Here is a 24,838-nt window from a genome sequence, read left to right on the forward strand (position 1 = left end):
AAATACTCCTGCAATTCTGCTATATACGCTTCGACTGAATAAATCCTTAGTAACGTGATAGGTCCATCAATTCATGTAATGATGTCAAGTTTAAATATAGTTGTTATTAACATATTAGAGATGTTTTGCCATACGATGATTCCTCATTCCAAAATGAAGGCTTGATGATCAAAGGGTGTAGCACTGTTATATGAACTTAGAACAAGTAGGAAAAATGTTCTTCTTACCTGAATACGATTAAGAATAATTTCTATCGGCTGAATTAAATTAGAAACAGATCTATTACGAATGGCACTGGATAGAACTTGCGAGTTTATTCCAATCCTTGTATTACCACCACTTGAGGTATAGTAAGATAGATATAATAACTTAATATTTTTAAATCTCTTCACAACTAATATAATTTCTGGTGATAGTACTTTCATGATAAGTGTACTATTCTAATTCTTAAATAATAATTTGCAAATCTCAATATAATCTTAAAAAAGTATGACAGCAACGGCTTGATCATCTTAAATAGCTTTTAAACTAAGACATACGTATTATAAAGCCGACTTACATAGCGGAATTTGCGTTTCCTGAATCTTGAGAATAAGGTAAGAACTCATTTAGAGACTTGTATATGAAGTTTGTTACACGAACATCGCTATCTTGACCTAAAAGTAGCAATTTCGAAAAAAATTGTATAAATTAACTAAACTGTTGTCATATAAGTACAACGATAATAGGAAATTATATCAAACCGGAAAATATTTCCGCCGGCAATTTTATCTTATTTCCTGTCCACCATGAAGCTTGGTTTTGAGTGGAATTTGAAGGAAAAGTAATTCCGTCGAGGTTACCAGGCGGAATATTAGCCAATGTCATTACTTCCAAGTTACCATAAAAATTGATTATAACCATCATCATGAGCTATATTATTTATCTTTAATCCTTTGGCGAATGGTATATCGCTTCCGTTTAGTTATTACTGTTATACAGTATCACTTATGTTCATGCGTACTTATAATTAGCTAAGAAATAGGGGTCTCTTACCAATGTTGGGTAGAGTTAGTGTTAATTCAGGTTCATCTTGTAACTCAAATTTACTGGCAAATAAGTCTAAGTTTTGCATAGTCTGAGCTGCTCCTGGTTCTTTCTATGTATCAAATTATATTAAAATTAAAAATATTTAACGATAGTTAAATTAATTTAATTTTGGCTCATGTAGAAATTAAACCATCAATACTAAACAAGTGAGTGATCCATTACAACTAATTTTATACATAAAGTTTTACCGCTGAGATTGCTTCCCATTGTTCTTTATTTCTGTTATCTAGCAAATTATTACTGGTGGCAAGAAAGTTCTGTTGAAAGTAAAGTTATAAACCTGTAAAATATTGTTTTTACTACGTTGCACGTATGTTTTTATGAGGGCTACAAAAATAGAGTGGAGTAATATGATATAGTTGCTATTCCTTATAATCCTGTAAATTTTGTTATTAAAGTAAATACGTTTCAATTTTAACTTAATCAACTAAGAATATTTTTTATTTATTGGAAGTAGTAAAACAGATACATGATATCTGATTCATACAGTCCGGAGCATACCTCTAGCTGATTAATACTCTTAACCACTGTTGATTCTCTGGCTATTTTTTCTAATATGTTATTAGCAATCATCATATCTCCAGCTTGAATCGGCTTCGTAGTGTTTATAACAGTAACATTAGCAAGCTCTTGTAAAACTTCAGACTTCACTTCTTCATTCTGTAAAGATACATTCTTAACCTAGAAATTGAGAAGTTGTAGTGAAATTCAGAGCTGTAAAATTAAAAAGTTATAATATCCGCTAAACGGCCGGCTCATTAACAGTAATAATAGATATATTCACATTATAGAACCTTAATTTAAAATCTATATTTAGGATATTGCAAATAATCAAATTATCATACCATGGAGTCCAGTTGCACAAATACTGCCGTTCTACACTGAGTAGTATCAACAATACCCCAGGTTGCGAGTTCACTTGATGACTTTAGACATTGGCGATAAGCATTTCCTAAATAGCAAAGAATTTTTGTGAGTATTTTAACTTCCATAACGATATAAGATTATAAATAGCCGCTGTTCAAATTATTTATTAGTATATATGTAAGGATCTTATTTTACTCTCGGTTTTACCTTGCGCAGGAGCAACGCATTTAGCTGTAGTAGTAGATCCTGCGATTGTTGCAGTCCATAAGATACCTTCCCTTAATTCTTTAGAACAAAATGATGGGTGTTGTGAGGTTGCTTTAGGTCTAGTAGGAGTTATTGTTGTTCTAAAAGTTGTAGTAGGCCGAGTAGTATCAGTAGTTGGTGTAATCATCATTGTCTGACCAGCAAGAGTAGAAGGCAATGGTATCGTTGGTAACTTTTTTTGGTAAGAAAGACTGAGATTTACTTGAATCGATTGGATGGCTGTTGAGATTTTGCAAGAATAGATTCCGCCATTCTCAGATTTCATACTATTAATAGTCAAAATTGAGGCTGTAGCATTAGATAAGATACTAATCTGCGACTCATTAAATCCCGAAGACGTAGATAGAGGTAATGGTTTATCATTGTGTAACCACAAGAAAGATATTTCGTCCAAAGCAACCAATGTGTGACATACCATACTTATTCTAGTGCCATTCAAAGCCAGGTAACTATTTTCACTACCATCTCTTAATTTTTCTCTTGCAAATAATTTGACTGATTCAAATCCTAGCTCTAAAATATGAGATAGCATTCCAGTTAATATCAGCAATTTATTACGATATTAATATATGAAAATAACATTTGCCCTAAGATAGCGTTAAGAATATTAGTTTCATGGCCTCAATACTAATTCTGATGAGATAGCATTATTTCAAGCAATGCACATAGAAATTTTTTAATTTTTAATGAAGATTTCATTAAACTAAACTACTTGTAAATGCTTAAAAAATATTAATCGCAAACAGTTATAAAGTCGTCTAACCAATCAAACAAAGATTTATAGTAGATAAAGTATTCATAACTTGCAAAGTTTCTTCTCTTTTAATAATATTTTATGAGAAGATTATCAAAATTGGAAACTACAAAAGTATTCGGAATGAACCTACCTCCTTCGTAACCTAACTGATAACCGTTGCTACCATCACGAACATCATCACTACGAAAATAAATCAAAACGACATTGCTCTGTATAGAGAATGGTTTGGGTAATGTTTTTCCACATTGCGGTGGAGTCGAAGCGCTAACTATGGCATCATTGCACTCTTGATTAGCAGCTTTTCCAGGTAAAACAAATATATAATCGTACGAACATGAACTTTCATATTCAATATTAAAGGAATTGAACCACAAAAAGATTACTTTGGTGTCATTTAGGATGATTCTTGAACAGCATCTTACTGATTCTGGATATGCATTTGGATAGTTTGGAGAGGTGATATTGGCGGAAAATTTCGTATAAATTTTTGAGCAAGAATTTGTATCTAAATTTTTAAAAATGAAGAAATCATTGTATTAATCTAGCAATTGAAAATTAAATCTGACTAAATCTAATTTTAAAAATTATTGAGAGATTGGAAATTTATATGGATTACATTTAAGTCAAAGGTTAGAAAATACAAATACACTAACACTTAAGATTAGTTTTACTTTAACTACTAACTGTATTTAAGGCATAAATTAAGAATATTTCATACTGCATGGCTATCATGGTTATATTTATTCAAGAATTAACTCACCTCGTGTAATTCGTGAGTTAATACGTGCCGATATGATTGGAAATGTCGCCTAGGTGAAAAAAATTAATATATACCTATGAATTCTTGATAGTCAATAACCAATAATATTTTATGCTTTAGATCAGTTTAAATAAGGATCTAGTTGTAGGGTTATTTTGGGATATTTATGCCTTAAAAGATTAATTTTATGCCATTATAATGCTACTGCAGATGCAAAAAAGACTTTGGTGGAATTTTTATATTGGACTAATTAGGCTTCCTGCTACATAAAATCAAATTATCGCTTAAAATCTTTAAAAAGATAAGTGCTATTGATTTCATAAAGTCTCTAAAAACTCTGTTGGAGTCTAGTAAAATATCGACAGATAAATTTGGCATTGCTATTTTTCAACAAGCTATGATTTTTAAGAGTTTTAGGTATCTTTGACCATATTGTATCTCAATACTAAATTTTAAAAGTTTTACAATACAAATTTCTCCAATATTATTTAAAAATTTAAATGATACTAATTCATGACATGTTACAAGTTAAAGTAATGAATGTTCACTAATAAACCCTTTGAAATATCTAAAAAATCAGTCTCTTGAGTGCTCAAGTGACTTCTCTATGAGCTAATGACACGTATCATCACTGGCTGCTTAAAAACTTTAAGTATTTTATTTTGTAAACTTAGAAATTTCTTTCGCACCAATAATGCTGCTGCCAATATGATGACATTTAGACAAGTACAAGTTTTCATGATTGCTGTGAAAATTTCTACCGACTTAAGTAATGCTCTCTATCCAATTTCAGAAGGCTACCAAATATTTCGCTCTTTACGTGACTTGGTCAGTTTAGAAAATGTTGAATGAAGATTTGATTATATAATTATATACCGGCACTTTTATAATCTCTAGCCTAGATATGAATTTTTGACACATATTTTATTTTGCATAAATTATCTCTGTTTGCTGTTAAATAATTACTATTGCATACCGATTTCATGTTTTAAGAGAATAAGATTGGTGTAATAATTGGTCATTTCTTTAATGTAAAGGAAATGGGAAAATTTCTATTATCCATTTATTTACAAACTAATGTAAATTCCTACATAGTCTTCCGCGTTATAAAGTTATCGTTCATTTCACTGGCAAATAACAAATATATATTTATGAGAAAAAACTTAAGGTATTACAGAGGTTCATATCCAGATAAATCTTGCATATGCATTAATTTTCAGGCGATTTATTATATCTTATTAGATAAACGAGTCCTCTTGTCTATCTTCTGTTCGAATCAGCAGTATCTGATGATTTTCAGATATGACGTAGATCATGTTTACTTCGCGCACAGAAGGTATAATAAGTCAACAGGCTTACTCTAAACCACTCATGCTAATAGTAAATTTATGGGCAATACGTTGATGATTGATCAAAGGCTTCATACTCTCAGTTTGAATCATACTAAATCAATCTACTCTCAACAAACGCATTATGTACACATAGCAATATTCTGCCATTGTTAATGGATAATATATGATTTGATAAAGCATATGTACAAATAAAAATTTTCAAAGTAATTCTGAACATATTTGCTGGTAAACATAGGCTATTACGTGAGATAGAAATTGAAGTGACTATCTCATTATAATAATTTGCTAGCATTGAGGCACGATCTTAAACAGTATTTGTAATAATCTAAATGTATCTACTTTAACCAGTTACGCAAGTGATCTTTTTTTACCAAAATGGCATAGTTGTTGCTTAAGGTGGTGCAATATGAACGTTTAACAAATTCTAGCGAAAAGTTTAGGTTTATTAACAAATCAGCTCCTGGAGGGTTGTTACAAGTCTAGTTAAATTACCTCGACTGCTAACAAAACCGTTTATATTGATGAAATTTACTGGTAATCTTACGTTGTAGTATGAGAATTATTAAATGTTAAATTCCAAGAATTGAAGATCAGCGTCAAAAGTTCTTAGAATTTATTGGATTTAATGATGTCATTTATCGGTGCTATGAGGTATACGTAATACATATTCATGAACATTTTCTTAGAACTCAGAAGCAATACAGTATATCATTCTAAGAATTGAAATATGTTTTGATGACTTAGCTATATGTAATGAAATGAAATATGTAGAGATCAAGCTACAAAACTTTAACAAACTTTGATTCTACTTTCGTTGCACTCCGGTCGACGTAACGTAACTTTCACACAAAATAAAATTTGGGGAAATAATCGAACAACAATTTATTACAAAACAAAAATGGAGAGAAGTATAAACCGAACAACCGCACAAATACTTAGCTTTAAGTATTAATAAAATAAGTCACAGACTTAAAAACTGTCGACGACCAAACAACATTTCAAAAAGAAGAACGTTTTAACTTACGACAATTCGTCCCCGAAGGCCTTTTAAATTCAACAAGTTCTTCAAATAAAATTTTCTTCTACTCTCTCTCTAAATTTTCTAATTGCACTATCATTTATAGGCTTCGTAGAGCCGTCAGAGGTATTTAAAAACTAAACATTTGCTAACCAATCGCTCTTAAGATCCGTTTTAGAAAACTACTTTGCACCATTTAAGAAAACCAAAATCTTTCAAAGTTCAGACACAATTTACACTACGATTCCCTTACAAAACACTATAGAACCAACAAGTTAACTATGAAAATACATCAAACTTCACTTCTAACATAATTTCTATCATTAATGCACTATAAAAGTCTAAAAATTAACCTTTAAATATCAAGATTTAGTCATAAAAATAACATTCTAACTACTTAACAATTCACAACCTCTGCCAACTTCCACCTTATTTTCTGTTTTCCTCACTAAATTTTCCTAATGTGACTTTCATTTACCCTTTCATGTCACGTCATAAAATTCCAAAGTTTCAAATTCATAACAAATAGTTCAAATTTCAAAAATAAACTCTTATGATATTTTCCATGAACAGAAATCCAAAAATTAAAACATGAAAATTATATCGGACATAAATCCGATCGGTTCCGGAATCCGAAAAAAAATCCGGATTTTATAAAGATCACAGTAATTGCTATATCGCTTATCAAAAAATTGTAAATGACTATTACGACTACTTTTCAGACATTAGTATCGCTGAGTATTGACAGTTGATGTTTTAGCGACAGACTGTACGCTAACTGTACGATTATAGACTACATTACAGTACTTTACTGTCATGTTATAAATCCCTTTTCTCTAAGGATAGGGTTTTGTTACTAAGTCAAATTCCTTTACAATTTGAATAGACGATCAAACGTCCTTTCTTTAGATTAGGCAATTGCTCTAGGGCTATTTCTATAGTAATGTATATATAATACCTTGTAAAATAATGAAGAAGAAGAGATGGCGACATGATGATTTGGCAGGGTAAAACTTAAAGACACTATCACTTTCTAGGTATTTTCTAAAGTAAAATAATACTAGTTACATACTAAAAGCTATAAAGGGCTCTACTTTTAGTCCTTTACTACATATAATTTGCATTGCTAAATAATATTATACTGAACACCCTTAAAAATTTTAAATACTAAATGGTATAATCTAGTCCCAAAATCTGAAAATTTCCTATTTGGGCATAATCAACCCAGATATATAACCGACCATCTTGCAAAAGGCAAAGCTGAAACATATGGATTATATACGAAATGATCATTGGTTTATACAAGATCGAAATTTGCTAGTAGAAATGTTGCATACGAAAAGTATGTGTTTTAGATCTATAAAATCGTTCTAGTCTATTGATGTACCCATTAAAATATTTTTAACTTCGAACTATCTTATCAAGCATCTTTAATATGTTAAGCGAAAATTATGATTTTATATTCCATTGATCACATTTAAGCAATACACAGTTTGTATCTACGAATCAGCGTAATATTTATTAGCTAAATTTCACAGTTGATGATAATCGGTAAGATAAATTTCATTGTAAGTTACGGAAAAAAATTAAAAACTACTGCTACAATTAGATGAGATCTTTACAGCTAGTTTTATACTTGATTAGAAGGTACCTTCCTCCATCATGGCTTTCGTGATCTTGAAATGGTTGTTACGCATTTGTGAAGCTCTCCAGATATCTGATAGTCGTCTGAAGACAGCTTTATTTCTACTTATTTATCTACTAAAAGCGCTTACTGACTATTAATTAAATTTTATTTATTCTAGTCTAATCTCAACTGAACTGACATGCTTGTGTTTAATAATCTAGACAAATATTCGGTCATATGAATAGGAATGCTTATGAGTGCTAATTATATTCTTTTTACGAGCCTATTACAATCTCAAGATTTTCAAAGTTTCTTGCATTGTATACGAAATATTAATATTTGATTTTGATATTTTTTACCAAACATTAGAAACTTTATCAACATGCTGCAGTTAAAGCGTTCATTATTATTCCGGTACTAGACATAAATTATATTTCGCACCCTTTTTACCGTAAATACCGTGTACAGGTTCGGTAATTTCAGCAACTATCATCTAGAAATTTTAACTGATTTAGGTAATAACATGTTTTTATAAAATGTACTGGCTATTTAAAGTAAAGCACTATGACGTAGAATAGTTGCTATGCTTAATAAAGTAATATTAGATAATTGCTGTTATGATAAATCGATATACTTTGATGGCTCAAATTTTAAGTTTCCAAATTGTGAAGCTATCGAGATTAAGAACATATTCACTACAACAGTATATTATACAATTCGCTTTAGCCGTATTGGCTAAAATATTCCAGTAATTATTCAGGGTTTCATAGATACAGTAAATGGCTCATGAATACTTCTGTTATAAGTTTATTAATTATAATGAAAGTGCTACTAGATGAAATTCCTGAGCCAGGAACTTGAAATCTTCTTACTGTAAGGTACTTTGCAACTGGCATTTATTAGACTATACTGTATCCCTTCATTATAAGTCTAATTTGCTTGAATTGGAAGTTTAAACTTGTTGCTCGTAAACGCATATATTTTCTAACTGTAATCCTTTACATTTAAATAGTTATGAAATTGGCACTAACCAAACACCATATGATTCATGTACTATCTGCAACAGAATGACAACATTAACGTTGAATATCATGGAAAATCACTATCAGGATTCTCCCTACGGTCTCTTTAGAAACTTTAGCCAAAGCCTTCACAGAAATCTGAACAGTCTTGCAGTTGAATTGATAAATACATTTATAGAGAAGTAACGTTAAGTCACTTTAACGCTAACACTGAGATTGCTAAAGAGTAATAATCAAATGAGCATATCATGATAAGATCAATCAGTAGGTGCGATGTGTTGCATATTACTATGTAGAGTTAATGCTAACAACCGTATTGAAAGCTCGTGCTACTCTCAATTAGTGTGGAGACAAGGATTTGAACACGAAGTTGAAGTTATTGTAAAACTAACTACTAACTTTAACTCTCTCTTTGTATTAAAAGAATTGTGGCTTATATACCTGGGCCGTTCACACTTATAAAGCAATGTGATCGCAAGTTTGTGTAACAGTAGATTCACTAGTGCACGCAGCACAATCCATGATTAACACTTAGAATTAATAAGTGCAAAATATCACATTTGTATAATACTATAAATAATTAATAAATGTGTTAATGCTATATATAGAAATATATCGTATTAAATGTATAATTTAATAAATATAGCGTAGCATCGTAGATAATACGATGTATTTAGTATTACTGATTTGAACTATAAAATTGAATCTGATTCAATATCAGTATCCTTTTATACGATATGTTTCAACTACTGCACTTTTAGGACGATAAAAAATGTAATAATTATTAAACCGGTAAAAAATATTCAGTATCATTGATGAAGTTAACATTGCCAATATAGCTAATTTTGATAATTAAAAATTGGCTACACTTGCTTATTCTTAAATTAGTAAGAAGTGATGAAAAACTTATTCTTGGCCAATCAGATTATTAAATGTTCGATGTTCAAGATATTAACAGAAAAAAACTGTACAATGTGACGTATTCGATAGATAAATTGTCATTATAAAGCTTGATGCTGATTTTATTTAAGAAATTACAACCGATATTGTCTTTGCAGAAATTAACTGGCTTCTCGTGTAGCCTCATCAGCACAAGGCCATGAAAAACATCATGTCAATAGGTTGTTAACCATTCGTATAACTGGTCTATTAGCTGTGCACGTGTCGCTGTTGTGGTATTCCGCAGGGAATATGAATAAATACACAAATGAAGCGGAGGACTAGTAGTGAGTCAAAGTCTTGAAATTTTATTGCCAGATCATACGTCAGATAGAGCATATTGAAATTCTTTAGTTGACTTGACTGGTGCAATCTACATTAAAGTTTATCATCAAAAGTTTAAATTTAATTGTAGGAAAAATAATTGTTACTACTTTATCTAAATCTTTAAGGTTAATATGAAATATCCTGACAAAGAATGTATTGACTACGAATAAATCTGCGAGGATTCACTTAAATGGTTCAATCTAAGTGCTAAATAGACGAAATATATTTACAGATTACAACATATTCCTGCAATAAATAAGGCTATTGATCTTAAGATTAAGTTCACGGAACGTAAACACCGTTTACTATAATGTGCGAGTACGACTGTAATTTTAACTCCTATTCAACAGGTTTACCAAAACGCTCCGCAGCTTCGCCACACCCAAAAATTTAAATATTATGATAAATTATTGAGTCTACGGATGAATCATAGGAATGATTGCAGTTGTAGCATTGGCCGTGACCAATCTTTAAGGACAAAATCATTCTTAGGAATGGCCGTAACATATATGCTACTGTAAGGCAAGTGTACGAGTACACTGATAATAGCGATCTTGGCCTAGACTGTAACTTGATTATTGAGGGAGAGAAGAAGGATCTGTGAAAGTGGGCGATTAGTTGTTTTCTAGCAGAATTTTAATAGAATTCGTAGAATTTACGATGCATATTTTTTAACATTATGGTAATGGCTAAATTTTTGTAAAGGAATACATGTAGTGGGTATAAAAATGCATCTATTTCGCTTAAAGTTCAAACTAGTGAAAGTAGCATAATATAAAATTATGCTACTTTGAAATAACGTACAATAATTCGAACTGTAAGATTAAACGCTTATAAAACTGTTATACGTAACTGCCAAAAATTAATCATCCTTTCTTCATACTGTTTTATACACGTACAGAATAATTTAATTGCATTGTATGATATGCAAATGAGCGGCTCAATAAAGTACATAAAAACTACCCGTTTGTTACTTAGGCCAATAAAAGAGAGGAAAATAATGAAGAAGATGATTTGAACGTAAAACTATGGCGGCCTCTTGGGATTACTTTTCAATTGTATGATGTAACCGTGGCCAATCTTACAACCACGAAAACGGCAATCCATCAAGATTAAGCAACCTATTCTAGCAATTTCGCCGTTGGAGTCGTGTTTGAGTCAAGCTAAAGACCATACTTATTGCATCCTTACTTCATGATTTATGTTTCTGAAGATGAATTAATGTCATTGCCTTAAGTAAACTTACGACCTTTAACTAAAGAATATTTATTCAGAGGTTATTCAGAGGTTATCTCCAAGAATAGTTGTACGAATTTAGGTAGCATTAATTCCTTTACAGAACGAAAATTAAATTTATTCTTCGCTTTTTGTACTGTAGTTTAGAATTTTATTAAAGATAAACTTAGATAATCGATTAATTATGGATTTTTCAGGGCAATTTAGCGATATCTACTGTATCGATAGATTATAGAAATTAAAATATAGATATACTAATGGAATTTTCTATCCTAAATTCATCACTATGTTAACTATATCTAGAATCTGTACTGCACGACATCTCTCTGATGCAAGCCGACGTATCTGCTCTAGTACGAATTTTTCTGGTGCAAAATTCTACAGTTTTTAAATTTATTCTAAGCACTTTGATTGACGGAACGAAAAATTTTCCTCTTTAAAGTCAATGAACAGACGGTATTTGCACTGGGATACTCATGTAAGTAAATGTTTTCGTAAATTGTATTTGATTTAAACCCGCTAATCACTGTTATTACATTAAGATAAACTTTTTATAGTCGCTGGGCAACAATTATATAGTAATCTTACTTCCGAACGATATCATATGTTGTGATATTAGCTAGTTCAGACTGTAAAATTAATGTCTGTTTACTTGCTTGCTGTGTACATCTTTACCAATCTGTATAAAGTTATACTGATTTCGGTTATGATATTTAATAGTAAGAATCAAGTTATAAAGCTGGTCTTGTATGTGAATTTATAAGAGATAGGATACCATGACTACCTTTTATTCCACTTTTAGCAGTAAATAATTACTTTTAGTCTTGGTTTAAATACGATACTTCTACTGATTTAATTAATATACCTAAGAAAGGTATCGCATAAGCAATCTAAATTATTCTATTTTTCTTTATTTGAAAACGTTCCGATTTAATTAATACCGTGTCTCATAGCATCATTTATTTTAACATAAATATATATTTACGACTTTTCTACTAATTGGATAAGACGAAAATAAATTAGTTATCATTCTAAACTCTAACATTCGAAAATGTAGTTATTCCCAGTCAGTCTATCAGAAGATCTTTCCCCTTAGCAATCAAGTACTATAAAATTATAGAGACCGATATATTTAAGGTCATCTTTATAGGCAAATTAATGGTTTCTGAATGATAATTACTCTTCCAATGAACCGATTTCTTCTCATGAAAATAATTAATTCAAGGGAAGTAGAATGTGCGCCCGTTACCTTATTCAACGCTCATTTTCCTATAGGGATATTGCATAGTAATTGCGTTTAAGATTTATAGCTTCTACATTCGACTTACAGCTGCTATGCTTTAATCACTTCTTCTACGTACGATATTTCGATGTATATAACTCTTTAACATTAGATTAACACTACTTGTATAATAAACTGCGTTACCTGTTTATTCAGTTCAGTAGACTATGAACTATAAGAAAAGAGAAAATATTTCCGAAACTAGAATGAAAGCTATTTTGACTACACTAATTCTGGTTATTGGTCTATTTCATGAATGTTCCTCACTCGCTCTAATAGACAATAAACTTCCCCATCATATTTCCTCAACTTACGATCTTATGATTAATGGTTTAGAAAGTCTACTCCAGTTCTATAAAAGAAATTTCAAGGAAATAACTGTAGACGGATATATTGGACTACTGAAAGCTAAGGGTAAGTCATTGTGCTACGGTTTCACTACAGAATTGTGTAGAGCTTTCCTTAAAGAAAAAATGACTAATTAAATTCGAAATAACGAATAAAAATACACGTATACCTGTATCATGCAAATTAGAGATGGAAATCGAACAGCTACTCTAGCCTGTAGCTAAGAAATAGTTTATTTCATAAAACCGCTGCAAAACTACCTATAATAGAGCATTTACTATCCAAGTTCTTTAATATTGACGTTGAATAACTTCGAATATTCTGAACCGTAATCACAATCCATTATAGATAACTGAAAATCTACCCTTGAGTCTTTTGTAAAAAATAAGTTGCACTAGTTTACATCACATCTCATTGATCTAGAATTAATCCTAATGTAAAAAATCAAGGAATGATGGTATCAAGTATTGCAATTAATGCCTTTTAAATCTAGTGTTAGTAATATTGGCCTTTGACTTACTAGAAAGACTCAATTGAAGATTAATGAAGAAAGCTAGCTAAAATTGAAATGAAAAAGAATTACTTGCGCAACAAACTTTACCCTAACGTATTGAAAATATTCATTAGAGCCTTTGGAGTGTCTAAGATTAGGGTCAAGTGACCCGCACTTTTATAGCAAGCAGTAGCAATGTTCAAAATTGTTTGTAAATATTTGAAATCTAATTTTAATTTGATTTTATCTAAGCGTTTTCAAATCTTACGTAACTTATGTAAAATATTAAATTTAATAAAATTAATTCGCGTCAGCTAGTAACCAATTATAGCTTGGTGATGATACCAAAATCAGTAAATAAATTCATTCTTTTATCTCATATCAAGATAAAGAAGCTAATATTTTATTAATTATCAGTTATATATCCTACCAAAATTACATTTACAAGTTGAAAATGAAGTAAACTTTAGTTTCTAATTCTAAAACTGACTTGGAATAGCTTAAAACATTTAATATTTATTTCTTAATAAAGAATATTTAGGAGCAACGGTTGAGAATATTGACAAAGGTTTATCCCCATTAAGTACTCAGCAAGCTAATCAAGTAAAGCAAATTTTCGAAAACTGTAGCGTGTTGCTAATTCATATAGAGGCAGTCTTGGTCAATAGTAGTTCTTCCAAGCAGTATGATTTATTTAAAATGGTCCATACTCCGCATCCAATCCCGAATCAGTTGATTAGTCTAAGACTTTCGAATGTACACTCCGGTGCCTTAGATAAGGATTCAACGGCCGGCGTTAAATTTGCTAATATTTCCGATATGTGCCTAATGGACATAATCGGCACGAGAAAGCGTCACCAACCTGCGTGTACATTTAGCGGTAAATAACTTAAGGAAACCTGTTACTGTCTCAGTTCGAGTAGATTTATAAGTAGTTTTAACAAGAGGATAGCGTAAATTGATCCGTTTAATGCTATTGATATAAGATGATGATTATAACAAGATATTGAAGTGCATAACTAAGTTGCCGTCCAGGTAATTTTTAGATTTTTATTTTTGTCTAGATATCTGCTGGAAAGGTATTACAAACTATCATGCGAGGAACTTTGATATCATTCATCAGTTATTCGCCATATTTGTTGGTCAAAAGTTGAATTGTACGAACAAAATGAACGTGCTTGCCCAAAAATTAGGAGGAATAGAAAATGTAAAAGCTGCGTTATGCAGCCGAATTTATCGTCAAATGTATACTAACCTCAATAATGCACTTAACAAGATGCAATCTTGGGAACTATTCTTAGCACAAATTTACATATGTGGCGGTCCTGCTGGCTTTCAAAAGTTTGTTGATGCTCAGTTTCTATCAGCCATTCTACATTGGCAAAGCAATACAGGATGTCTTAAGTCAAGTCATAGCATTTTTAGCAGTTTAGGTTCTGAATTACTTCCACAGTAAGTAGTATTGCTCAATTAGTTAAGAAATTAAATTCATATTGCATGTGACACAGAAAATAATCAGAAATATCGGTCAGATTATGTAGCTGCTTCTCAATTTAGTTATATTATTTAACTTTTAAATTCGTTCATTAATTGGTAGAAATACACTCGTTACATCATCAGACCATCCTATAGGTGGGATAGATAAAGGTAAGCTTAACGTTTTAGCCTATTTGTATTGGAGAAAATGGTAGTTATACGTATATTTTACGATTCGATAGTTTTCTTTAGCTAGACTGCTCCAATATCTTAACACAATCCAATCAATTTTTTGCATTTGGATCAAATTATATATATATAGATATATCTTGTAGTTGATACCGTAATGGAAATCGTTAGTAAGTACTAAAATAGATTTAAGTAACGACAATCGTGCAATATCATCATGCAATCTTAGCAGCATAATATCTGATGAATAAAACTGTATCTTGATTTCTTACCATAACTGTTCCTCACTTCGAAGTTTCTTTGCATTAGCAGCTTCGTAATTTATAATTCGTAACAGTAATAGTCATTTTCTGAGACTGTAGTAGTTTTAAATCATTTACTGTTTTATTGCTTTTAAGCCTGTTATAGTCGTCGTTCTGCTGCAGCTACAAGTGTTCTATCAATGTACTTACATTGGTTCTCCAGTAAAAAAGAAATCTTTATTTTACCAACTCCAACGAATTCTACAGCAGCTAATAGAATGGAATCAAATGAATTTCTTACTATTATTGGACTTATCGCTATTGGCGCAGCTCTTATTGCTGCCTTTTTATCAATTTCTGTAGTGTATTGTATTTGTCCTCTTGGCCGCAAAGGTCATGAATATCAGAAATTACAATCGAAAGAGCCGAGCAAGAATGCTGACGAATAATAATGAGGCCTATTTTAATTCCCGTGTTGTTCGGATACTAATTTAGGCCAGCATATTTCAGCCAGCGTAAACCAATCTTTTGACGATTTTAAAGCCACTATAGTCTAAGTCATTGGCAATATCGCTGTGCCATATAATTTCGAGTCATTAGAAATCATACTGATTATAGCGTCGATACTTTTATAAACTCATAAATTATTAACTTACGAAGATACATGTTGAAAATTGTTATTATGATGTAATATATGTACATTTACAAACTACAGTAAATTTTCTCTTCATACTTTGGTAAAACAAAATAAAACCTCAGCTTAAGCGATAAGATCAATTTCCTTTCTGAACGTATAGATAACCTAAGATGAAGCAAATCTATTCAATAAAAGTTGCAGACATTTTCGTAACCATATGCATGGAATGTATCGCGTTTGGCATTTGATAATTAAAATTCAAGAACATCAATAGGCTGTTATCTTCTAGATAATTAGCTATATAAGTCAACATTGTTCAGACATAATGTTAGTGAAAGAAGTCTTTTCTATCACTTTCGAAGGCTTCTGATACTCTTTAACTAATATTCTTAATTATCTGATTAGATTCACAGGACGCAGTGACTACATTCGATATGGATATGAAAGTTTGATATCATCTACAATGACCAATTTTAGAAGCAGTTAGTTGCTATTGGCTAAATTAACTATGTAATATGGAACAAATATTGGCAATTTTTTATATCAATTTCTAATAAATGACAGATTAAGCCGATCGATAAATTACCGTACTTACTGACACCTAGTAAAGTGAAATTCAACGTTCCGCGGTCAATATCTGAAAAATATAGGCTTTAAACTTCAAAATCGTACCGCATATTCCAACACCTTAAAAATCACTCAAACTTTAAGAGAAAACTAGGTTATACTAAGTATTCATCAAATTCACCTTAAAAAGTAACTGCCATTGACACTGTTAATGAATCAAGTCGTATTTTGCGAAATTAGGCTAGTTATATATATATACAATTGATAGCGAAGGTGTCCTCTGATTTTAAGTTATATTTTTTCTTCAGCAAATTAATCATTCCTAGCCATCTTTCTGTGTACCTAGCTAAATAAAGTAAGTCTAGTCTCACCTCAAATGTAACAAAAATCTTAATTAGCTGTTGTCTATATAAAATTAAATGAATTTAACCATGAAGAAGCTGAAAATCCGCTGCTTTGCCCTTATGTTTTTACCAATTACCACAAATAGACTATAATAATCTATATAAGCACCATTGAGTTATCACATCACAGTCGTGATGATATATTGGAATGACTCAAAATTCTTTCGTTTATGAATGTTGAGCTCCGTTTGTAGCTATTTGATGCTCAAAGTATGAAAATAGCATCAAATAATTATTTATGGTATATATACCAGCTTAGATGTAAATTTATTTAACATCAAAGAAATAGACTTGTTGATTATTCAATTATTAAAATATACGACGTTAACCACATTTAAAAGAACTCTATTCCCTTGTAACGATCAAAGGTATCCTTTTTATCTAGAATATACCTGAAAAAATTTAGGAATCTATTATACGTAATACTTGTTTATAGTTTATTTTCATTCATATGATTGTATTTGCGTTTAAATTTCTTTTAATAGTACCCAAAAAATTGCTAACTGGCTGTTACGGAGCTAGATTCTCCTTGCGTATAACTAGTAGCAATTTGTGATTGTACCTATCGTTTGACTCGATTACTATAGTATAGAAATAAGTTAGTTTTCCCTTACTGAGGATCTCCGGAGTTAGTCGGAGAACCATAAGTGTAGATAGAGTAGTTTAGGTACGATCACGAAAGCTGTTTTGTGACACTGGCTCGTAAGGCTTTGCTAACATCCATTGATCTATAAATTCGGACCATCCGCATACTAACTTTGACTGGAGCCACGCAAGTTAAGGGAGATCTGGTTCTATTTATTATTTTTTCTTCCTAGTTGAAGAATTTTACGTTCTGCATTTAATGTCGCGAAATTTATGAAATTTCGTGCGTAGAGGATGTTGGTAAATGATTGCAATAATAAATTTTTTAAAACAATCGCCGATCATTTTGAACTAATTATACGATAGAATCCTTACTAATGGTCAGATTCGTTCCAATATGATCTCAATGAAAATAAACAATAATGTTTTGCGGTTAGGAATAAGTCTGAACACGGACCAAGAATTGGACCCACAATTTGGCTATATTATCGTAGCCTACTGTATCAAAATCTTCTCTAGGTAGCATGAAATATTATAGCACAAGAGCTATATATTCGATATCATGTCATTGCTACCTCTTATTCCAAAGGGTGTGTCTAAATCTTAATTTTTATTTAAACCTGCTCATTCTCTGTCTGGTAATATAGATTCGGTAAAGTTATCAAGATGATGGCACTGACAAGAAATCTCCTTATTATCACTTTACTGTTATTCTATCAGCTTACATGGAGCCATATTCGGGGAGAAAGTGCGGGCAAACAAGAGCTAGTTGGCCCTTGTCCAAGATATTGTTCATGTCGAAATACGGATGTTGTTTGCACTGAGGTTGACGAAGTCATCTCTGTCATACCAGAAGGCACAAAACGCCTGTAAGTGATCATTAAATATAGTTATACTACATAAAGCATTGACAATTTTGCTTAGATTTTTGAGCTATTAGACAGTTAGTATCCTATGTTGACTATCATGATGTGCTTCATTTAATAAAAACTAGCATGACTTTTCCGACCTGAAGCCATTTCTGAAACAATCTTAATTACATATAGTTAGTAATAATGCATAAAATTTATGTTAGTATACTTTCTTTGATCTGTGATCGTATCTTTTGAGTTCAAGAAAATGTCGTTAAAATTCGAAAATTAGAGTAAAATTGCCTAATTTAACCCTACATCATAAAATTAAATCAGTCACTCAAATATTTTATCTGGCACTAGTATCGATTTAAGAAATCATTAATTTTTGTTCATGTTTTGATGAATTACGAGATGAATATTAGCACTCAGTCCGTTAAGAATCTACAGGACTATGATTATGTTTTCTGCTATACGTTCGTGATTAGTCTACTGAAGGCCTACTTAAGATTATTACAGCTATCGCAATATGTTTAAAATTTTTTCTTTGCTCTCGGCAGTGCAATTCAAATCATCGATCTTCTAATTTCACATCTTGTAACAAAAGTTCATTTTAAAAAATATCATATAGAATTAGTAATTGAACTGACCAATGTACTTTTTGAAACTATTAACAGAGTTTTTTTTCAAGAACTCTCTTGTGAAGATACTCGAATTGTTAATTTAGTCAACCTAGCCAGGAAAATGCAAATTGAAATTATTGGTCGATGTCATCGGGTCGATACATTGCAAATTGTTCCTGTACAGTATTTTATTGATTCACAATCCGAAAAAGTCTTAAGGAATCAAGGTAGTTTTAATCAACTGGATTAAATGTACGGTATAGAATAGCTATAAACCATTTAATTGAATAAGTTTTAGTCGATTCTTTGCGTATAATAGAGCCATTTTCTACTCTAACGACTATAATGAAGTAGATGATAAGCTCTTAATTTAAATATGTGTTAAAAACTTTATCAATCTTTCAGCATTAGGTAGGAATCGGCGAGAAATCTTGGTTCAATCACGGTACCAGATCTCACTAGTGAATGGTCAGTCTAGCAGAGAAGGTATAGTTCTTATTAAAGATATTAAACTGGATCAAGAAGGGACAATTTGTGCTGATCAGTGGACAAATGATGATGCAGACGTTATTTGTCGTCAACTTGGCTATATTAGTGCAAATTTCAGTTCAGGTATGTCAATAACCATAAGATTGATTGCATAATCCTTTATGAATTTTAACAAGTTTATATGCGGAAAATAGAAGTTCTATTTTTACTTCTTGCCTATTTGGATGTTATAATTATTTCAAGATTTGGCGCATGTATCCTCAGGCAATAATTACAAAGCTCTAATCACAAACCTTGGATGCTCGGTCTTTCAGAGTGTTATTGATCACTGCAATATATCTACCGTGAAACCTGCTCAACCATGTTGGAAATCTTCAGGAGCTGCTAGAGTTAGATGCAGAGCTGATAATCCTAATAAACAATGTAATTATTTTGCCTAGTAATCGATAATATTGTCCTTTTACTTTTAATTCGACAAGGTGATTTCTTCGCTTTGTTCTTTGTATTGAGAATGCCATTTTCAACTCCGTTTAGTAATTGGAAATTCCCCAATTAATTGCCAGTTTAATGAAGGATTTTGTGGTTGGACTCGTAATGGCAATTGGTATTGGTTATGGCGCGGCTACACAGTATCAGAAGATGGTAAACCACTTTGTAAGTCAAATTATTGAGAGCATTTACAAGAAGAGAGATTCGATATTTTATAATATTTAAAAGTTCTCGACAATATTCAAACGTGACTGTTCGCTTAGTTTGAATATTCAACATTTTATAGATGATCCTTTTATTTTTATCTACAAAAATATGGACGAGAACCCTGCATTACATGGGACTTTTGTAAGTCCTGTATTAAAACAAGCACACGCAGGAAAGCCAGTTTATGTAAGTTGAAATGATTACCTAATTTTAAATTTAGTTTATTTTAGAATCTAATTCAATCATTAAATTCAACATTGCAGTAAAATTGAGGGTAAAATCTATAACATTTATTCGATAAAGGTTTAAATATTACTTAAATTGCAATTTATCGTAATCTTGTTTAGATCACTTTCCGAGCGTTAAAATATGGCATAGCAATTGGTCAGATTGAATTTCGGTTTCGGCGCGTACAGGAAGGCAGTTCAACAGAGCTTTTAACGCCTATCTCTAGATCTAACAGTACTTGGCAAAATTTTGAAACAGAGAAATTCGAAACGGATACATACTTCAAAGTAAGATATAGGCAGCAGCCATGCCAGCAACATTATAGCTATGTGTATATCAATCTTTAAATCAAGCTAAATCGATATATTTGGCAAATACAACGTATGCAGGTGCTTAATCGAAATGGACTTAATAGGCAACATGATAGCTAATTCCTTTAATCGATACTGACAAATAGTAATTGCTTTCAAATCATCGAATCGTAACTTTCTGTAGTTGCCATATTTCGAGACTTTGCATTCTGTAGTCAACTTATCAAAATTCTTCGTTCTAACATATTGGCTTTAATTCGATATAGCGAGCAAAATAAATTCTCACAAATATACAGAAAGCTGTAGTATACATTTTATTTAGCTCCTTTAATGATATTCTTTGAAAGATTTAAAGTTATAAGGAAGTCACACTATGCTGATAATATATGGAAAATAATATTCCTTAAACGATATTTAATCACTAACTATGCCAAGAAATTTTATTATGTCTACTTGAATATTGATAATTAAATCAAGCTAGATTGCTATCACAGAAAAATACAGCTTATCTAAGAGCGTATACAATAATTACCTAATAGGCATTGTCATGATTAAATCCTTAGTATGCACTCGTATATCTTCAATCGCTTTTAAAATCAACTAATTATAAGTTACTGCTGTTGTCATCCTTCGAGACTTCGTATTCTGGAATTGACCGATCAGAATTCTTATTCTAATACATTTGCATTAATTTAATATAGTGAGCGGAATAAATTCTCACAAAAGTAAAGAAAGCTGTATTATACGTTTAATTAAGCTCTCTTAAATAATATTCTTGTAAGAATTTGAATCTATCATGGTGTGTAATTTTACTGATATTTTATGAGAAATAATGCACTTTTAACAATATTTAATGTCATTCAAAATTATAGATTGAAATTTATTCTGTTGCAAGTATATCTAAATCCGACTTTGGGCTAGTCGCTCTAGATAATTTAGTAGTACATGGAGCTAATATAGTACCAGGTAAATAATTTGGCTGGTCTGCTGTAACAGCTTATTAAAACTACAGACCGTACCTATCTAAAGTTTTTTATAATTATATTTACGACTGATACTTATCGAGATAAATTGTGAAGCACCAAATATAGTTCTAAGGACAGTAAAATTGGATAATTTATATCTAACATTTTTGTTATAAGTAGACTTGTTCATCTTCAATACAAGGTGAATAATTTTCCTTTCTTGTATTTTATTCATCTTATTCAGACAGTACATCCACTTCTACCTTGACCATAGTATTGGCTACTGCTGCTTCTTGCATTATTTGTGTGATTATATTGTACTTTGGCTATCGCCTATATCGAAAAAAGACAGCAAAACCGCCAATTCCTTTCTTTACAATTACCAGATTAAGTAGACGAAAGCGAAGCACAAAAACTTTTCCCACGCAATGCAGTCAATCAACTACAACAGATACAACTCGTAAAGAAGGTTAAATAATGTAATTATTGTCAGATTAAATTACTTGTATCATAAATAGTAGAATTAAAATGAAATACTCAGAGAGTGACAGATTTTCTAAATCGCTTGTTTAAGGATCTACCGTTGTGCCACCAAGTTATGATACAGCTTTGGGATCAAGTTAAAAGAAATTAATGATGAAGTCAGAGGAAGAATGAGAAACTATAATCGTTTAGATGCTTTTCCTGTGCAATATATTACATTTATATAATGAAATAGTCAATGGAAATATAGCATAAATTAGACATTGATATTTTCAAGTTGTAATTGTTAAATATCGTACTTTATGTGTAACCCTACAAAATGATATCTTACGTTTACAGTAAATAAAGACTACGTAATATCAAGGCAACATGCAATATAGTATGTATAATTACCAGAGATATCATGAATAAATACAACTACAATATCTTCTTGCCGTATTTTTTTAGACTACAAACTTAGCTATGTCGAACAGTTATAGAAGCTCATCAATGAATAGTTCTAAGCTATTACCATTGATTTAGACTACTATTTTAATGTTGGTTAAAAGGGCCTATTTCCATTACTTTTTTAGGATAATGATGAAATCCACCTAGGGTAAATGCAAATCACAAATATTTTATTTAGTTTTCGTTACCAAGACACTATTTCTTACCATCTATTTTAATTATTACGGTGGGCACAGAGATATTGTCCATAATCGAATAATCAAATATGCTAATGTGTAGGATGGTCGAGGCTAAGAAAAGCAAGTAAAAATAATGTTCCTATCAAAATGTGCCATCGAAATCGATACTTAAGGGTATGAATAAGGTATTTCGTGAAAATCAGAACCATTATATATACGATCGTAATTAGTCTAGTATCAATCCGTAAAGTACTTTGTCGTCAGTAGTTGTAATTTAACTGCGAATAATTTTATAGAGGGAAATCTTAACCCTCGAAGATAGAGGTAACATGTGCTGTCGCGATGAGTAACAGAAATTAAGCAAACGATATGAACGTTCTGTCGAAGTAAGATTTTACTGGTTTCTAATCGTACAAAACTACTGAACAGGCTCACAGGAAAAGCAAATGATGATTTCTAGCTGCTCGCATTCTCAGTGCAAGGGTTTTAGATTTGCTATTGGATCAGATAGTACTATTAAGCACCACTACTTTTGCAGTGATGCAACGCATATTTGATGATAAGGATTAAAGACGCTTTTATTACAATCTTATGGACTACAGATCCATTGCAATCACGGATTTCTAAGCATGAATAACATACTGTTTCTATCATCTCGAATTTTATTTACTTTGCTTAATTACTAACTGGCGGGTTCAGGTTAGCCAATCTATCAGTCCATTGCAATATAATATTTGATTACTCTAAAAAAGTTGTAATTACGCTAGCAAACTAAATTTAAGTTGGTTGCAACAAATAATATTAGCAGTTAGAGGTGTAAGCCGTAAGTTTCCTTATTCAGTTTCACTGCAGATCATCGTTACTTAATTCTGAACTGAATATTATGTCCTTATTATTCAATTTGTGTAGTTTGTCAGTATTTCTAATAATTTGTTTTACTTAAGCTAGTTCCGCAAATGTGGTTTCAACGTTTGCCTGTCCAAAATCTAGTTCAAGCAATAATAACGAAATTCAAAATGCAAATGTCTTGCGCACTTAATAGGTTTCCTGTGCCGGCAGATACTAAACGCAGGTAAGAGAATATTGCTATTACTGTCGTGATCATTAGGAAACCTTGCAATGAAATAATAACTAAATCTTTGCATTTATAAATATTCCTTTACTGAGTTAAATGTATCGTTTTATTAAAAAAAAATAAATGATACTCGAGATTTTAAAATTATAGTATGCTAATGGTAATTATGTAATTTTGAGTCGCTCTTAAGTCCCTCAAGATTGACTTTATTTCTAGCCATTATCCTAAGTTAGTAACTATTGTGGGACTCTTGGATTATTCTTATGAAACGTAACGGCTTGCAACTATTAAGTGCCATAAATCAAGATGAATAAAGGTCCATCTTTGCGTTATAATAAGCAAAAATCATCGAAACACTCCTTCAACAAATACAATCTAGATAGGCAGCACAACATAATGTTAAGTTAAAGAATGTTCTGATAGTAAATAAATTAGCAGCGATGTATAACAAATATTCGCAACTATCTAAGTGGAAATGAATCAAAATATGCACAGACCAAAATTGAAATAGAATAAGTGTAATAAATACCATTATTTAGAATTTATTAAGTTTATTTCAGAATATATGACAATAAAGTTCTGCAATGATATCAGTCATCGCTCTGTGTATCAGACAAATGTTACTTTCTTTAGCTCGTTTATTTAATTATTTTAAGCTAGCGAACATTATCAAAAAGCCCAAAAGTGTGCTTTGAAGTACTCGATTGCAGAATTATATTGGAAACTATCGGTACCGGTATTGCTGTTTTACAGGAATTATTGCTATGTAGTTTAGCAATTAAAATATTTTTGGGGAATCTGTGAGTAATGATCACTTGAACTAGCATAGCGATCATAATAATCTGATATAAAAAGGCCAGTAAAAGCACTTAAAGCACTCAACGTTCAATTTTTGAATAGCAGAATGTAGTAGTTTCAGCTAATTGCAGTAGTAATTGAAGTATGGTGCAGCATTAAGAATTAGGGTAGCCTACTACGCTTATAAGGTAATTTTATGATCAATTATG

General features: G+C 31.1%; 3 protein-coding genes across 3 annotated transcripts; 2 read left to right on the plus strand and 1 right to left on the minus strand.

Annotated features, from left to right (window-relative positions):
• Positions 1 to 3,045: 3,045 nt before the first annotated feature.
• TRIADDRAFT_31603 (uncharacterized protein) lies at positions 3,046 to 3,474 on the minus strand (the record flags this gene model as incomplete). Its single annotated transcript, XM_002116863.1, has 1 exon — positions 3,046 to 3,474. A coding segment is annotated over one exon (429 nt), but the record flags the coding sequence as incomplete, so codon positions are not given.
• A 9,236-nt stretch (positions 3,475 to 12,710) lies between these two features.
• Positions 12,711 to 15,740, plus strand: TRIADDRAFT_60908 (uncharacterized protein; the record flags this gene model as incomplete). Its single annotated transcript, XM_002116816.1, has 5 exons — positions 12,711 to 12,957; positions 13,917 to 14,264; positions 14,449 to 14,836; positions 14,982 to 15,031; positions 15,448 to 15,740. 5 exons carry the CDS (start codon positions 12,711 to 12,713, stop codon positions 15,738 to 15,740), a joined length of 1,326 nt encoding a protein of 441 aa, XP_002116852.1.
• A 2,413-nt stretch (positions 15,741 to 18,153) lies between these two features.
• TRIADDRAFT_60909 (uncharacterized protein) lies at positions 18,154 to 23,313 on the plus strand (the record flags this gene model as incomplete). Its single annotated transcript, XM_002116817.1, has 11 exons — positions 18,154 to 18,353; positions 19,013 to 19,185; positions 19,364 to 19,570; positions 19,691 to 19,870; positions 19,982 to 20,101; positions 20,223 to 20,329; positions 20,491 to 20,658; positions 21,555 to 21,648; positions 22,857 to 22,930; positions 23,053 to 23,080; positions 23,186 to 23,313. The coding sequence occupies 11 exons, from the start codon at positions 18,154 to 18,156 to the stop codon at positions 23,311 to 23,313; spliced, it is 1,479 nt and encodes a 492-aa protein (XP_002116853.1).
• Positions 23,314 to 24,838: the final 1,525 nt, after the last annotated feature.

The sequence above is a fragment of the Trichoplax adhaerens genome, genomic scaffold (assembly GCF_000150275.1).
Source record: "Trichoplax adhaerens TRIADscaffold_18 genomic scaffold, whole genome shotgun sequence".
Taxonomy (NCBI): Eukaryota; Metazoa; Placozoa; class Uniplacotomia; order Trichoplacea; family Trichoplacidae; genus Trichoplax; species Trichoplax adhaerens.